This window comes from Equus quagga, chromosome 5, assembly GCF_021613505.1.
Source record: "Equus quagga isolate Etosha38 chromosome 5, UCLA_HA_Equagga_1.0, whole genome shotgun sequence".
NCBI lineage: Eukaryota > Metazoa > Chordata > Mammalia > Perissodactyla > Equidae > Equus > Equus quagga.
Window position 1 is genome coordinate 40,840,574 of NC_060271.1, and position 18,037 is coordinate 40,858,610.

General features: G+C 43.7%; 1 protein-coding gene across 2 annotated transcripts in view; it reads right to left on the reverse strand.

Annotated features, from left to right (window-relative positions):
- PEX14 (peroxisomal biogenesis factor 14) overlaps positions 1–18,037 on the reverse strand; it is a 130,511-nt gene that overhangs the window by 13,133 nt on the left and 99,341 nt on the right. The window contains exon 4 of one of the 2 annotated variants that reach the window (XM_046662721.1): positions 13,306–13,434. The exons of the other annotated variant lie outside the window; for it this stretch is intronic. Within the exon in view, the coding sequence (XP_046518677.1) occupies positions 13,306–13,434 (129 nt within the window). The remainder of the gene's footprint in view (positions 1–13,305; positions 13,435–18,037) is intronic. 2 annotated transcript variants of the gene reach the window in all.

An 18,037-nucleotide genomic window follows, 5' to 3' on the forward strand; every position in this document is an offset into this window, starting at 1 on the left:
GTTGACAGTGATGGCGGAGCCTGGAAAAGTCTCTCCTTGGTGCACCCCCCCCCAACACACACTTCTCCCCCTCCACCTGCCCCGCCTGTGGATTCCACACGAGTTTCCCAAGGTGGCCCAGCCCCAGTGTGTCCTGCACAAACTATAACCAACAGGTAGCCTCTCTCACAGTCCTCAAGTCCCTTTTCTGGTTTAGTTTTTGAATAGGTAACACACCCATGTGCTCAAAACATCGCAGAGCATATGTCAGTCTACTGCAAACAGACTCCCTCCACCACCAACAGCCTCTGTCAGGTTTCCTGTTTATCCTGCCAGAGAATTTTCATGCACAAATAAGGCAACACAGACATCTATTGTTTTCCTTCTCTTCTCCTCCTATTTCTCATTCTTCTTTTTCCTATAACTGCATAATATTCCATTTAACCAATTCCCTGTTGATGGACATTTAGATTACTTCCAATCTTTTACTATTTCCCACAATACTACCATCAGTGACCGTGCACAGATATCATTTCATGTACATGTACATCCGTAAACGTGAATTCCTAAGAGGCTGGGACAGAGGTATACACATTTGCAACTTTGAGAGATACTGTGAAATGCCCTCCGCGGGGGTGACCCAGTTCATCGCCATCAGCCATGCACATGAGAGCCTGCTTGCTCACAGCTACTCCAACGTAATGGGTTAATCACACGCGTAGATTTCTGCCAATACTAGAGCAGAAAAATAGTACTTGACTCTAGTGCTAATTTGCGTTTATCTTATTACTGAGTGTCTTCTCATCTGTATTTCCTTTTCAGTGTGCTGTGTACGGTTCCTACTTTTCTCGATTTATCGATTTTCTTATTAATTTATAGAAACTTTTATATAGCAGGGAAATTAGCCCTTTGTCTATGATAGGAGTTGCAAAAATATTTCTCATTTATTTTTCTTTTGACTCTGCTTATGGTGTTCTATGGCATGCAGGTGTTTTTCATGCTTATATAAATTATCAATCTCTTCTTTTATGGGCTCTGGGTTATGGCAAGCCAGGACTTCCTCACTCCCTCTCAGACTGTGTAGACATGTTCAGGCGTCACGTCTAAGAAACCATCTCCGGAAGGGAGCTCTGCCACTTTGACCCCATCTGATGCAAACTTACTTAGATAAGCAAGCACCACTCATCAAACTGAGCCTGGAGGTCCTGAGTCCCAGGAATGCGCCTCTTCTATCTCATTCCTAGCCTCCTCTGCTCTGAGTGCTGTGACGCAAAATCCAACATTTAGTGCAAGTTCATTTTTAGGAGGAAAAAGTGAAGCTAGAGTAACACTGACACTCTTCTAGAGAGTCACTGCTCAGGAGGGCTTTAATCCACACCCAGAACACCCAGCTGTTCTGCCAAAACTCTCAGAGAGAGCATCTTCAAAATGAGAACATGTCCAGAATATTCTATTCCCCACTAATTTCTCAAAAACCCACTAAAGATCTTACAAGAAAATAGCTGAAACCAGCTAAAAACTGGATCAGACCCCGAAGTCTGCTGCATCCTTCTTTCCTGCAAACATACTGTGCCTTGAGAAGCACAACCTCTCACTCTGGGGACCGGAGCAGCCGAGGCTGAACAGATGCCGGCAGCTCAGGGGTCCAAGAACCAGGATCCCTCCTACAGATGCTCCCACCATCCCAGAGCCCTGACCTCCTCAAGCACCAAGAAACACCTGTGGCTCCCTGCTGGCCTCACCCTTCACCCCCACTGCTCCTCGTTCCTGCATGCTCGCATTAAGAACATTTTATTGCCCCCTGGTTTTCATTATTAATGAAAAGGGACCAGAATGATCTTTCCTAAAGTTCAGAGAGTCTATAAAGACAAGAAGCTGAAATGCCATTTTACTCGTTTTGGAGATGTGTGATACAATTCTGTCTTGTGGCAAAATGAAAAAAAGAGAAAAACGAAGATGGAGATAACTCTTATCCACTGCCCAGCTTTCAAAGGGTAACAGACCACAGCTACAGAGAAAGCACTTGGCATGACCCGAAACTGGCTCAAACTCTCAGCCACAACCACCTGGAGTCCTTGCCCCTGCCCACCATGGGGCCAATTTCTTCCAAGGCCCATGCAGACCTCCACAATGGCACTGAGAGCAGAACACCTGGAGCTATGGCCTCGCTTGTCACCATGCTCCCTGAATGTCCAGAACTATACAGTCAAGGGCAGAAAATGGGGCCAGTCACTCTTCTGCTCTAGCTCCAAAGTAAAGGAAATGGAATGAACATGCTTTTTAAAAACTCCAGTCTGGGAGCAGATGCCTACCTGCAGATGAGGCAGACAAGAGGCAAGCAGGCAAGAAGCCTCAGATCTGAGATCCTGGTTCCACACTACTAACCAGATGGTTCCCAAAAACAATCTTCTCTGCTTTTTTTTTTGAGGAAGATAGCCCTGAGCTAACATCTGCTGCCAATCCTCCTCTTTTTGCTGAGGAAGGCTGGCCCTGAGCTAACATCCGTGCCATCTTCCTCTACTTTATACGTGGGACACCTACCACAGTAGGGCTTGTCAACCAGTGCCATGTCTGCACCCGGGATCCGAACCAGATAACTCCGGGCTGCCAAAGCGGAACGTGTGCACTTAACCACTGAGCCACTGGGCCAACCCCCATTCTTCTCTTGTTATTAGGCACAAACCACTTGACTGAAGGTGGCAGAGCTTTGCTAGATTGAAAGAACCCAGGCACGATGATACTTCTACTGTCATTCAGATTCAAATTATCCACAGCACTTTCCCAATAGGCTCAGTCAGCTAACTGGCTGAATGGCACAGTACTTTACCAACATACCACATCTCTGGTGTCTCATGAAGGATAAACAGACAGTCGACTGTGGCAATAATTCTCATCCTGCACACCTGAGCATTTCTGAGACCGCCCTATGCCTTAGGCTGCAATGGGGTCAGAAGACAAATTGTTGTAGGGAGAAGAGTGTAGAGCTCTTTGAAACTCAACACCTTTCTTACCCTTCCAAGGACTCCATCAACTAGCCTGAGCTCTGACAGTCTCCATGGAGGTCTGCCTGCCCAAAGGCTCAGGTTTCAGTTGAGTCCACTGTAAAGGAGACCATGTCAGAGGCAGGAGAGCTGCACCTCCATGGTTCCTTAACCATTCCCTGAACACCAACGAAACCAACATTACTCGGTTCCTTTAGTTATATCTCCGTTAACCAAGAACTTCTCACCTAGCAGGCGAGAACAAGCATCAACAAGTAGGAACATATGCGAGGCACTGGGAATCGTGCATACAATACAGCAATGTCGAGCTTGAAACCACCAAGTCAGAGACTCATTGACAACACAGAAATCTCACAATCCAGTAAAGATTCATCAATAACAAAGAGCTGAAGCTGTAACGAAATCCTTCTGCTGGGACAATCCGCACCCAGTGAGTGCTAGCTGACAACAGGGAAAAACTATCACGTCCTTGAAAGGCTGGCAGCCCGAGCACAGGGCCAGGCAGTGGCAGAAACCAGGCAACCCTACCTGTGGTCCCCTCCACACTCATCAAGGCTGGAGCCGTGAGTTCACACTGTGGTGTATCTAGCTTCTCAAATCATCCCATTAGCTTTGTTTGGAAGCGACCCTGAAAATTAAATGATAAGACAGGTTCATCCACAGTGAGGTCCTGGAATCAAGCCAATCCGCCAGATCAGTGCTTGGTACAGCACCGAGTTGCTAGGCTAAGTGCACGGAGAGACTGGTGACCAGTGAACGGTACTACAGGTTGAGATGTGGAGGGCTGGCCACAGCGCAGGGGGCATGCTGAAGCACAGGGCTGTGGATGGCTGGCAGTGGTCAGAGAGACAAACCGACCCGGAGCGCAGCAGCTAGAAAAAGAACAGCTCTGCTCTGAACAGAAGTGCCTGCACAGCATATAAGGCAAAGGCCCCACAGCAGCCCAGCAGCAGCCACATCTGAAAATCCAGGGGCTGTCTTCCTGTGAACATCCTGTGAAAGACGATCTTTTCCACGTCTCATGAGCTGCGATGCTATCAGCAGTGTCATCGTTAGGCAGGAAGGACACTGAGTGGCATATCTATATTCTCACTCACAGATTAAAAAATATGAGCTCTAATTAAACTCTAAGAATTCAGAAGAGTCCAGGAACAGACCCATGCTTATACGGTCAACTGATTTTTGACAAAGAGGCCAAGGTAATTCTATGGGGAAAGGATACTATTTGCAACAATTGTGCTGGGACAATGGGATAGCGGTAGGGAGAAAAAATAAACTTCAACCCTCACCTTACACCATACCCAAAAAGTAACCCCAAATGGATCATACACCTAAACAAAAAAGTAAAAACTATAAAGCTTCTGTAAGAAAATAGAAAACACGGAAGAAAATCTTTGCAACCTTGGGTTAGGCAAAGATATCTTAAGATTCAAAAAGCATAAACTATAAAAGGAAAACAAAAGTGATAAAATGGACATCATCAAAATTTTAAACTTTTACTTTTCAAAAGGCACTGTCAAGAAAACGAAAAGGCAAATCAGAGGCAGGGAGAAAATGGCTGCAAAACATATATCTGATAAAGGACTTGTAACCAGGTACATAAAGAGCTTTCACAACTCAATAATTAAAATACAAACAAGGTGATTTTGAGGAAAGATTGGAAGAGATACTTCACAAAAGATATATGAACGGCCAACAAGCACATGAAAATATGCTTGACATCATTAGTCATTAGAGAACTACAAATTAAAAGTACAATGAGATTCTATTACATGTACATTATAATGGCTAAACTCAAAAACCAAGAATACCAAGTGTTGACAAGGATGTGGAGTAACAAATTCTCAGACACTGCTGATGAGAATGTAAAATGTGCAACCATACTGGAAAATAGTTTTACAATTTCTTATAAAGTTAAACATACACATAACATGTGGCTAAGGCCTTCCACTCCTAGGTATTTACCTAAGAGAAAGGAAAGCATATGTGCACACAAAGCCTTATACACGAATGTTCTTGGCAGCATTATTCACCATAGCCCCAAACTGGAAACAAGCTAAACAACTATCAATGGTCAAAAGATAAACAAATTGCAGTACATCCATACAATGGAATAACAGGAGTTAGCAAGCTGCCCAGTGGGCCAAGTCCCACCTCAGGCTGCTTTATTCAGCTGTGAGCTCAGAACAGTTTCTATATTTTTAAAGGATTGTGAGGAGAAGAGGGGTGGAGGGTTAGGGGGACTATGTGACAGAAACATGTAGCTCACAAAGTCTAAAATATTTACTACCTGGTTTTATTTACATATATATATACACACACACATACACACACATATAATATACATAAAATATATATTTATCTCAATATGGATCAATCTCAAAAGCATTATGTTATGGCAAAGAAACCAGACACAAAAGACTATATGCTGTATGATTCCATTTACATGAAATTTTCTAAAAGGCAGGACTTCAGAGCAGAGTAAACAGAGAGCAGACTGTTGGTTGGCAGTGCTCTAAACTGATTTTTGAGTGCATCACTTGGTAAAGTTACTAAAAAAATCACTGAATTGTACGATTGAAATGGGTGAGTTTTATAATATGCAAAATACACTTCAATAGCTTTGTTTAAAAAATAACTTTTTATAAAGAAGAGTCTAGAAATAGACCGATGCATATATTTTCCCATATAGGGACAAACGAACCTTGACCTTCACATTGTACCATACACAAAAGTTAACTGAGAATAAATCACAGATCTCAACATAAAAGCTAACACTATAAAACTTGTAGAAGAAAACATAGGAGAAAATCTTTCTAACTTTGGGGTAAGCAAAGGCTTCACATGACAGGACACAAATACCAAAAACTGTAAAACAAAAATAAGATAAATGGATGTCATCAAATTTAAAATCTTTCACTTTTCAAAAGGCAATGTAAAGAGAAAGAAAAAGCTAGCCCCAGACTGGGAGGAAATACTAACAATAAATATATCTGACAAAGAACTTGAATCCAGAATATGTAAAGAGCTCTTTCAACTCAACAAGACAATGACAATTAAAAATGGGCAAAAGACTAGAACAGACACTTCAAAAGAGAAGACATGCAAATGGACAATAAGCATGTAAAAAGATGCTCAACATTATTAGTCATCACAGAAATGTAAACCCAAACCACTATGAGATACCACTACACACACATTAAAATAGCTAAAATTACAAAGACTGAGGATACTAACTGTTAGTGAGAGCACAGCGCTCTCATATACCTTCCTGACGGGAATGCAAAACAGCACAACCACTTTGGAAAACAGTTTGGCAGTTTCTTATCAAGTTAAACATATACTTAACATATAACCAGTAACTCTACTCCTAGGCATTTAAGAAAATAAAGATAAGAGAAATAAAACAAAGACTTACACATGAATGTTCAAAGAGCTTTTCTGTAATGGCTCCGAACTGGAAACAACGCAAAGCCCCTCAACTGGTGAAAGGACAAACTGTGCGTCTGTGCCACGGAATACCAGTCAGTCACAAAAAAGAAGGAACTTCTGTGCGCACAGCTCAGATGAATCTCAAAAACACTATGCTGAGCAAAAGATACCAGATAGGAGAGGGTACACACACTGTATGATTCCATTTTTATAAAATGCCAGGAAAAAGAAGTCTAGTTGGAAGCAACAGAAAGCAGACCAGTGGTTGCCCCAGAGACAAGGTGGGGTGGGATTGGCCGGGAACCAGGCACAGGGAACCTTTTGGGGTATTGGAAATGTTCTACAGTGTGGTGATGGCTACATGGGGGTGTGTACACTTCTCAAAACTCAAATTGTACAACTAAAATGGGTGCATTTTGTTTTACGTAAATTATACTTCAATGAAGCTTTTTTAACGTCTGTTCAGAGTTAAAAAAAAAAAAAAAAAAGAGCTAAAGGAAGTCAGCAGTGATTGAGAAAAATATCCAGGATGGTGGGCCCTAAGTTCTTCCTCTGCTCAGTTAGCAGCTAAGACAAAGGGAAGAAGCGCAACCTGAGAATCCTAATTCAACTTTTTAAAATGTACCCTGTAATATTTGATACATACAAAAGAATATAACATTTATATAAGTTATGAAGCATGACAATAAAATTAGCAATCCTAAACCCACCTACCTTACCAGCTAAAACTTTCCAAACACCTCTGAAGCTAGCCACTTGTTTCTCTCCACCCAGAGGAAACCATTATCCTGAATTTTCTGTTCTAACGCAAACTTTCTATGGGATATGAAAAGCTAGGAACATGCCCCACCAGAACAAGAACTGCATTTCTCACTGGCTCCTGCAGAGAGGTATGGTCATATGGTTGAGTTCCAGCCAATGGGGAGAAAGTGGAAGTGATGTGGGCAGTTTCCACGGGGTGTACCTTGGAAGATGGCTTGTCCTTTTCCTTTCTTCTCCCCATTCTTGCTGTTGGACCGCAGATGGGACAGTGAGAGCTAGAGCAGTCAAACTGAAGCACAAGATGGATGCCATCCAGGTGTCAGGGATGCAGAGCAATGAGAGGAGCTGGTCCCTGAAGACCACAGAGCCACCACAGCAGCCTGAACTGCCTACATTTACATAACAGAGAGATATTCTTCTATTTTGTTTAAGCTACTCTTATTTTGAGTTTTCTGTTATTTGTTGCAGAATCTTATAAAACACAGGCTGCATTGTCAGCCCAGCCATAATTCAAGCCACCACCAACACCAAAGACTCTTTCAATGGCCTAAGAAACCTAAGGAAAGGATTTCTTTACTCAGTTCTTTCCTGTAACACATGCCCTCTTCAATACTCACGGATAGTGTTTATTCACACTCACATGACACGACACAAGGTGTAACACAAAACAGACAGGGTGCTGGCCCTTGAAAAGCTGCCATGCTAAACCAGTCACATGGACAAAAGAAGAAAAAATACAATTTCCTCAAATCACAGAAACACTTTCTGCGTATACAAACCGGTAACTTTTATGAAGCAAAAAGTGAAATTTGTGTGCTAAATTGGCAGAGAGAAACGGAAGCGAGAGAAATAGGAGAAAGCCGTGACTTTTCATTTCCTGGTAGGAAGGCAGAGGCAGTCCACAGGCACCTGTGACTCCCAGCCCCTTCTACAAGCACTCCCATTGTCCCTAGCCCCAGGTCCTTGCTGTACCCTCTCTGCAGTGATGCTCTCCTTTCCACCTCTGGGCGGCCACAGCGTCCTGGCTCTCAAAGCTCAGTTCAAGTCCTGCCTCCTCCATCCAGCCTCACCTAAGACTAGTGCCCTGGGAGTTTCCTTTATCACAAATTCTGATAGCTCTCACCATTCTCAACATACAAGGCGGCATGGTTAGTCTTGGCTGTACTTCCCCAAGTGCTGGACGTCCCACTACATTAAAGGGTAGCCTCCTGAAGGCGGGCCTGTCCTCTACTTCTGCAGCCTGCACAGCTGAGCACACGGAAGCCCTCACTGATTGGCTCCCTAGACAGCTCCCCTACATTGATGGTATCACACACCAGCCTTTCAATTCTCAAGCACATTTCCACCACCATTTATTCATTCAACAAGCGTTTCTAGAACAGCAGCTAAGTGAGAGCCTTGGGTCATAGATTTAAAAAAAAAAAAAAAAAAAAAAAAAAGCCTTTAGCTCAAGAAACTCCCAGTCTAACAGAGAAGACACAAATAAACATTTAAGGGTACTGTAGGGGGGAGCAGGGGACTGAGAAAGCCACAGGGAACCTCCATCCTAGTCAGAATACAGGCACTGGAAAGAGTCCCTGGAAGAGCCAACAGCTGCCCCCGACCTTGAAGAACAGCAATGAGCTGGCCAGGCAGAGAAGAGTGAAATGGCATTGCAGGCAGAGCATCTGGACCACTGCCTCATCCACACCCTCCTAGGCCGTCTTCCTTAATTCCCCACGCAGCACCTGCTCAGCTGATATGAATAATTTTAATATTAGTCTAACAATAATATGGTCAGATAGGCAATACAGTCCCCAAAATAATTAGATGATGCAATTCAAAGTAAAAAAAAACCAATGTGCTTTATGGGGCCGGCCCAGTGGCAAAGTGGTTAAGTTTGTGCGCTCTGCTTCAGTGGCCGAGGGTTTCACTGGTTTGGATCCTGGGTGTGGACATGGCACTGCTCATCAAGCCATGCTGAGGCAGAGTCCCACACAGCACAACTACAAGGACCTGCAACTAGAATATACAACTATGTACTGGGAGGCTTTGGAGAGAAGAAGAAAAGAAAAAAAGAAAAAAGACTGGCAAGAGATGTTAGCTCAGGTGTTAATCTTAGAAAACAAAACAAAGCAATGCGCTTTTTGACTGTCCTCCACCATGGTGATGACCTGACTGCCGCTTCCCTCTTGGGTCATCTCTTCTGACACCCCTATCCTAAGCTCCAGCCGCTCTGAACATCACATGGTTTCACAGCCATGTGCCTTTGTCTTAGCCTGGATGCTCTTGTCCACCTGTCTGGCCACTGAACCAATCATGCTCCAGATCCAGTTAAACATCTCCCTTCGCCCTGTCAGTGCCACTGTCTCCACCTGGGCTCACCTGATAGGCACTGCTGTGTTTGTGTAACTGCCTTTCCTACTAGACAGGAAAAACTGGGGAAGAGTGACGAGGTCTTATGAATCTTTTCATCCCAGGGGTCCAGCACAGTGCCTGGCACATAGCAGGTACTCAATAATAAGGGCTTGCTTAATTAGCTAATGAAGACAATCAAGGGTAAGTCTATGTTACTAAACAGGGCTATAAAAGGAACAAACTGAGAAAGAACACTCTCTCAGGATTTCTAATCAAACATCAAAGCCTTCCACCAACCTCAGATGTTTGCATCCTATTCTAAGAAGAGGCAACTAAAGCTATAGGTCAGTCTTTGAAAGGCCTAAATTGTTCATCAAAAACAGTGAAGGGAAACTATTTAAGCCTAAGAAAAAATTATCCTACAAAATTCACACTGGCCCTGCCTATGTCTCAAAACTACCTTGCTTCTTGTCCTTCTGGGAGGAGAGAAGAAAAATCAGCTTGGAACAAATCAATCAAGCAGGCACTATGTTCAGGACTGTGCTAGGCACTGCACACATACGCACATACTGATTCCTGCTTCAAAGTCGAACAAAGAGAAGCCAAAACTAGAAACAGAGAATGTCAAATTTCCTCTCGAATCCCAGCCTGACTTTTCTGAGTTCTACCCGATTTTCTTTTAAGCTCTGACAACACTGGTTTATTCCCACATCAGGTGACGCCAAGTTTCCCCTCATGTCAACCTCCTACCACTTTCACAAAGCCTTCCTGACTTCTCTAGCCCACATTAATTTTTTCTCTTTTCTGTATTCTTGTGGAATTTCTTGTCTGTGTAATTAATTTTGGCATTAAATCACAATGTCTTATATTATTATTCTTTTCTTAAGAGTTTATCTTCTCTCTCCCAGAGAATGTAAGGTTCTTACAGATTATGTTTTGAATCCCTCACGATACTGTACTGAGCATACAGTAGGTGCTTAATAAATACTGATGAACTGAACTGGTACTATTCTGGCAGGTCTCCATGTACTCTTTGGTGATACTCACATTACTAATAGCTCAAGGTCAACCACATTCACCCAAGAGCAGAGGCATTAAAAGAGGCAACGAGCAGGACATCTGCCACCAAGCAGGAGGGCTGGCAGATCCAGAGGTGACAATCCAGGAACACTGGGCTCCCTGGGGTCGTCTCGGAAAATCTATCCTTCTCCAAGACATGAGCATTTGGGGCTGAGCCTAAAGAATCCCATTTTCTAGGCCTGGGCTCAGAGATGGAATGTCCTTAAAAAGCCAAGAAATGGAAGGGAAGGGCTGCCGGAGCTCCAGATGTAAAATCGGCAGGAACACACATGAATGGAGGCCATAAATCCCTCCCAGGACGCAGACAATGCCTCAGTGATAAGCATGCAGATTGCACACCTAGTTCAGAAACTCCCCTGAGTTTGCTTGTAATTAAGGGGGTTAGAAAGGTAAAAAAAAAATATATAAACCCAATTAATCATTTAAATATTTAAAGTCAGATTTTTTCCTCACTCCAGGATTAGTATATTTCATAACGCCAGCAGCAGACAGCCCTGGTTTTTACTGGGGTTCATTTTAGAGCATGTTTAAACTAGTCAGATTGAGTGATGCTTCCAGCAACTAATCGCATGTCAAATAAAAGATATTTTATGTAATAAATTACTGCTACAAGTAATTCAAATGTCATTTATCAGTTTTATTATCAGTCAGGCAAAGTCTTGTTTCTCTATATTAATCAAAATCAAGTTTTTTTTTTTTTTTTTGGAGCAGTTTTGACACCTCTTGGCAAAAGTACAGAAGTGAAGAGGAAGAGTCGACCCCGGAGCTGAAAGGAGCCGTGTAACGGCACGAGAAGAAGGAAGCTCCACGGTGACAACTAAAATTTCAGGTATTTAACATTACCATTACCACTGTTTTTATACTAGCGTCACAGCAGGAAGGATTCTGTCTCTAAGAAGATGTATTTTATTTTTAGGGACGAGAGACTCTTAAAAATATTCCTACCTAAATATCTAACCGTGTAATGCTTTTTCTCTGCAAGATCTGGACAGCAGAATGATTTAAATGACTGAACCGCTCTTCCCCATCCCATTCTTTTGTCTCTTTCAGAAAGACTAACAGTTTAACCCTTTGTGCATAGTGAAAGTAGGCAAACACATAATGTTTTAGGCCAATTCTGTGACCAACCAGAACAATTCTTTGTTCTGAGCAAGAAGTTTCCAAGTAGCCAAGAGACCTGTTCCGTATTAAGCCATGGAGAAAACAGCTGGAATAGAACAGATGTGCATCTTAGAAAATTCTGCACCCCAGCTGCCACTGCCCGTCCTCAACAAATCCCATTAAACGGCTAGGCCCAGGGACACAACTAAAGAAAAAGTGTGGAGACTTAGCCATTGGTTAAAAAGAAACATGGAGAGTATGTTTAGCAACCCAAAGCTAACACACTGGATCAGAAAGGATGCTGGCCAGGAAGCAGAAAGGAGTCCCAGGCTGACAAGTAGCTGCTACTGACTCAGTTGCCCCGACAGAAGGCTCACCACTGAGCACTGTTCCTCTCGTCTCAGAGGTCACACAATGCCAGTGGTTTGTTAGACAAGGGGACCACGGATGAGATCAACTTGAGTGTGTGCTACTTGGCCTCATCCATTCAGCCTTATCCAGAAAGCAAAAGAAAGGAGACATCTAAATGAGACCTGTGACACACAAAGCAGATGCTAACCCACTGCCTGGCCCCTGTGCTGTCTATACGATGATGACACTTCCCTAGCTGCAGCGGAGCCAGTGAGGAGGACGGTGAGGCCAGGGCCAAGAGGCAGCTCCAGACCACGTGGGAGAGGCTAGAACAAGTCTGGCATTTTAAATCACACCTTTTAAAATCGGATATCTAACACTGTTTTAAATCATGTTTTGAAAAAATAAAACTTCTGAGATAGACAATTAAAATGTAGGCAATTTACACAAAAGACATTTTGAAATACGGTAGATCCAAGGCTGAGTTACATTGAAGACACAAAACTGAGCTATTTTTCCATTGCTGTGGAGTCAATTTTAACCTTTTCAGACTTTTTATAAGTGACGTAAAGAAGGCGTTCTGGCTGTATTTTGGAGGTGTACATTTATTAGTAGACTGAAGAACCTTTATTCCTAAAACAGCTTTCATTAAAAACAACAAAAACCTCTCGTGGGTCACATTCTTATGCAATAATTAAAAGCTACATCCAAAAACGACCTTTACATTTAATCTGAAATTCTCTAACAGATTGCCACTACATAAATATACATGGTACAGCCAGGACAAGGAAGGAAGGAAGGACGAAAATGGGGAGGGGCCAGCCTAAATCTACTAATATTAACTTTAAAAATAAAATTAGGAGACAAGTTATTCCAGTGAGCAAACGAGAATGCACTCATGAATCAGATCTTCATGTTCTTATCAGTGAAACAGCAACATGCAAAACTGATAAAAGAAAATGGAAATAGAACCAATAAATACTTTCACAGACTCTTGCTTGTAACCAAAATACCTGAAACAGCACAATAAACTCACTTATTCTGGTTTCTTGTCTCTTCCTAAAGCTTTGTCACATTCCTAAAAGTTTGTCTAGAGAGGATTTGGGTGTGTCACATTCTTTTGGAAAAACCTAAGAGCTGTCCACTACTCCCAGTTTCCCCCGGCCTGCTGAGTCTAGGAGACACACGGGAAGCGCAGCTCTTTGGCCAGAGTCCTGAACCCCAATCAAGGTTAAAGCAGGAGTTTGAGTGGGTGACTTACTGTACGGCTGAGAAATGAGGTGAGGGGGCTGGACAGGAACCACCTGTGTGGCTGGGCCCAAGGACGAAGGCTCATCGGCAGCCGTGCCCGACTGCTGGAAAGCCAAATCAATCTCTTCATCCGTCAGCCCTAGGGGAGAAGAGGACATCATTGCAGGTGAGTGCCTTTGCCACTGTCCATGGCTGCAACAAAATCTTCATTGAGAAGAGACCCTGAGAGCCACAGAATGCCTAGCATCCTGGTAAGTTGCCTCCCCGATTTCGGATTCTCCGGAACCTCTCTCAGTTGCAATTTAACCTTAAGCGACAGAATATTAGCCTCAACACTGCTTCCAAATGTGGCTCATTCAATTTCCTTAATTTATCCTTGAGTTTATTGCTGCTTTTGAAGTCGCTCCGTACTGCAATTCTCCATTCTTCCCCTGAAAACAGATACCATCAACTGCAAATGTGGCTCATTTTAATCTGTAATGGTGTTAAAAAAAGAGGGGAAAAAACTAACAATAATGCATGAAAACAGACAGGGAAACAAAAAACTAATTATTGGGTGAGACGACTAATTAGTCTAGATCGTTTCCTAAGACGGGAATAATTTGCTTTATTTTATGACAAATGCAGAAATAAAAAGAAAAATCAGGACTGACTGTGATTAGTATGAATGGGATACAGAATGTAAAGAAGAAAATAAAACAAGAAAACAGATCAAAACAAGGCCAGGCCTAAACTTTCAGATGATTATTACTCGACTCTATCATAGGCTGCCTGTATCGCCTTTGGCTAGTTTTTCTTTTTCCCTTTTTTTTAATCCTCCCAACACTCTAAACCACACTACACTCGGGACATCAGAAAATAGCAAGGCGCCATCTGCAGTGGCTTTAACATGTGGAGAGGATTTGCCCATGGAGGAATAAAAGGCAAGTGAAAAACCCATGAAGATCACATTTCTGGCAGGCACACAGCTAGAATATTTTCACCGGTTCTGAGGCAGATTAGGGACATTGGTTCTGCGGGGAGAGGACAAGGGCATCAAGCAACCCAAAGAATAGGGAAGAAGTGTGGCACAAGGTGTGAGAAAAACTTCCCACAGAGCCAGCTCAGGAAGCAACTCTGTGTACAGAAGTGCTCTAGCTGCTGAGAGTGGGAAAAACAGGTGGGAGGTCACTGCCAGTCTGCAAAAGACCACTTCGGCCAGCCCTTGCTGTTCCGGGAATCCCAATATCCAGTCCGGCCGCAGCACAGAGCTTTTAAACTAGAGCCGAGAGCTTTTCCACATCTGGTCAGCAGCTCTCCATTAGAGGCCCACAGCATGGTATATTTGCCCCTGGGGGTAGATGAAGTACAAGGAGGTTCTGAGGATCAGCATCTTCCAAAGCATGGTGCCTCACGCTCTGTGCCAAGGGGCTAATAGATGGAGCACATTAATGCTCTAAAGCACAGCACTGCCTTGCACCATATTGGTGTGTGAGTTGGCTGCAGCCATCCCTCAAACTTTTCATGCCCTACCGCAAGCAGTCAATGGAGAGTGCCTGAATTATTCCAAACAGCCCTGAACCCTTTCTCTCCCCTCTGCGCTGAGCAGTTGAAGTCTGTCCCCATTTAAAACTGCAGCTCTTCCTCTCTTTCCACTCTGCATCCAGTGGAGCTAGCCACTGGGAGGCAAGGTGACACCTCTGTGAAGTCTGGGTGCTGCAGGGTTGGCCCAGAGTGCACCATGCTCTCAATAGACTGACAGGGCAGATGAACAGGCTGCCAGGGTGCAAAGATCATTTACAGACGCCGAGCACCTTAAAATACAAAAGTTAAATCTGAGTATATGAAGCTCTATGGGGACATTCTTCCTTCCAAATTCCCCAGCTTGCTGCAAAGGGATTGCTTTACCCATCATTTGGCCTCCCAAGAAGAGGAGCAGGACAGACAGACAAGCCAGGCAAAAACGGAGAACACGTTTCCCCCTCTCCGGCTCCAGCCTGTTAGTGACTGCCAGTCTCCTTCTAAATAGGTAAGGGGAACCCCTTTCAGAGTTCTAGTAGGAAAGACACTATTTTAACCAGTTTATAATCAGCCATTAGAGAAGAAAGCGGCACATGCGACGTCAGCACAGGCTGATGGTCACTGGTACACTATGGAATTTTATAAACCTGGTGGTTCGTGTGCCTTGTCAGCCACTGGCTGCAAATGAGGATAATTTTCCCAAAAGGAGCATTCAGTTGCATTCTCATTTTCCCTTTTGGCTCTTTCAAATATAAACAAGTACGATAATGTTTAACGCTGGGGAAATATACAGTAAGTTACAGGCTGTGCTGCGGCCTTGAGAGCTGGAGCTGGTTAAAGGGACAGGACTCCCTGCCCATTGTTCTGCCCTCTGGCCCTGAGCTTTTACGAAGCCTCTTTTCCTAATAAAACATGTTCATTGTATTATTGCAGCCGAGCCCACTAGTGAGGCCGTGGTTTAAAGGGCATCACCACTTCCTTCCAAGCTCTTGTTTTTGAGAGACCTTATCATCCGATGCTCTAAATTTACATTGGCTGGAATTCTGATATCCCTAGTTCTCTGGAGAGTCAAGATTTTGATTTAGTTACATAAAATGAATCATTTTTCTCCTTTTAAAAAAACATGCATTTTTAATGATCTCACTGAATAACATAACTTCAGAGCTGGACTATTATCCTAGCCATTGGCTTCATTTAACAGTAAAAAGACTGAGGCCCAGGGAGGTGAAAAATATGCCTCAGATCTTACTAGTTAGGGCACAGTACCACCGGATGACAACCAAGGCTCTCCATCTCCAGCCTGGTGACTTCCCACTAAAGCAAAGAGTTACAAAATATCAAATGGCAGATTCCGAAATTGTCTCAAGTCTTCAATCTTGTTAAAGAGGTTTAGATAAGGGCTAAATTGTCTTTCCCCATCCACACCCTGGCACCCCATCCATAGGTAAGAGCCAATGAATGTTGTTTGGGGGCTAATACCAAAACAACACAGGAAGTGAACCCGTGGATCCTATCTGCAAACTGGACAACTTTTAAACAACACCAGAGTGACAAGGGTGGAGTGATCTCATCTCGCTCTAATATTCTAACCCAAATAAATCCAAAGGCCTCTCATAGACTGGTGTTTATGCTTCACTTAAAGTCCTTTTCCTCCAGAGTGTCCCCAGCTTAGGGAAGACCAACTAGGTTCAGGACTCTACTGGACTCAGGTGACTCATCTGGGACTTGAGGAGACTGGGGGCAAGGGGCGTCCCCCTCTCAGAACACAGTGGTTATCTGCCCAGTCATCAGCTCCCGGTGCAGAATAACAATGCCTTTAGGAACGAGGTACTGTCACAGGACCCACACAGAAGACATCCAGATTCCCACTCACCCGCACGGAGATAAACAGTGGAGAGCTGATACTGAGACCTTGCAGAATCCAAAAGGTTAAAAGAAATAATAAAGGAAACTGCCAATTGTAAGTGAATTATATTTGGCTCTGAAAGCTGAGGCACAGGCTATATTATAAAAGGCATCTCTTTGCGTTGTTTACCATCACCCTGACTAATGCAGACCTTTTTTTTTTGTTTTAAATAATCTCATGCAAATTAGACACACACACTTCCTTCCAGTTGATTGCTATCTGCAAGGAATAATCTAACCGCAGAGGGACTGAGCAAGAGCTGAGCAGAGCAGAGATGGGAGCGAAGGGTGTCCCCGTCCTGTGGCAGGTAAACAGCCTCCCCTCCTCTGTCTGCCTCAAGTCTTCCTTTAGCTGCTGCCTTTGGAAGAATTAGCCAACTCTAATAAAGCCTAAAATTTTCTTTTAGTTGGGGTATCAATTTGCATAATCTGATATCACTAGCCCTTTGCCTTTCTGAAAGATGCTCTTTCAGTAACTTCACCTCTGCCACTTGCCGAATTCCAAGGTCTACCAGCCCCTTGCCAAGTGTGTGACACTGACAATCAAAATATTATTGATAGAGAGCAAAACTAACAAAGTCTTGCTCAGTTATCCCATCCACTCACTAGCTTTTCCAAGAGGAGGAGAAATGGACGAGAGGACTTATCCAAGGCAAGCAGGAGGAACAAGGATGCCTGTTCTGAGAGGCAGAGTGTCACTTCACCCTTAAGACCACAGTTGCCTGACCTCCTAAATTGAGCTTTCACTTCAAACGGAACTGTGCAAAAGAACTGAGTGCCCTGAAGCAGGGCTGACTTCTTGTTCTCTCAGTTTTCTGGAATCAACTTCCAAAACAAGCTCCCTCTACAAAGAGACATCTGCTGCCTCTGTGTAGAAGCCAGGCCAAAGACTTCTCTTCCAACACTTTCTCCAGGGTGGGATTCTTTCAAAAGAACAGAACAAGTGAGCTACATTCTATTGATTAATAAAGCCCCGTGTTCCTCCGGCAGCAACTGCGGTGAATGGCCTCGGGGCTGCCAAACCTGCTTATTTTTATCCCTTAGAAGATAAACAAATTTGTTTTCTTTTTCTAAAGGTTTCTGTTAAAATGCAAACAAAATCAGACCGGTTGACTTGGTGTGAGCTGCAGCGCTGGCCGTGAGCAGGATGCTGCAGGGTCCTTTCCCATGACTCAGACAGAACCAGCACAGGCAAGGGCTGACTTTTTTCTGTGGGACTGGCTGTGCAAGGGCTTCTCAGAATAAGTAACCTCAATGCTGTCCCCAGTGACCACTGGGCACTGCTATGGGGCCTGGCCCTACGCAGGTGAAGCAGAAAGACAGATGACAGCAGACAG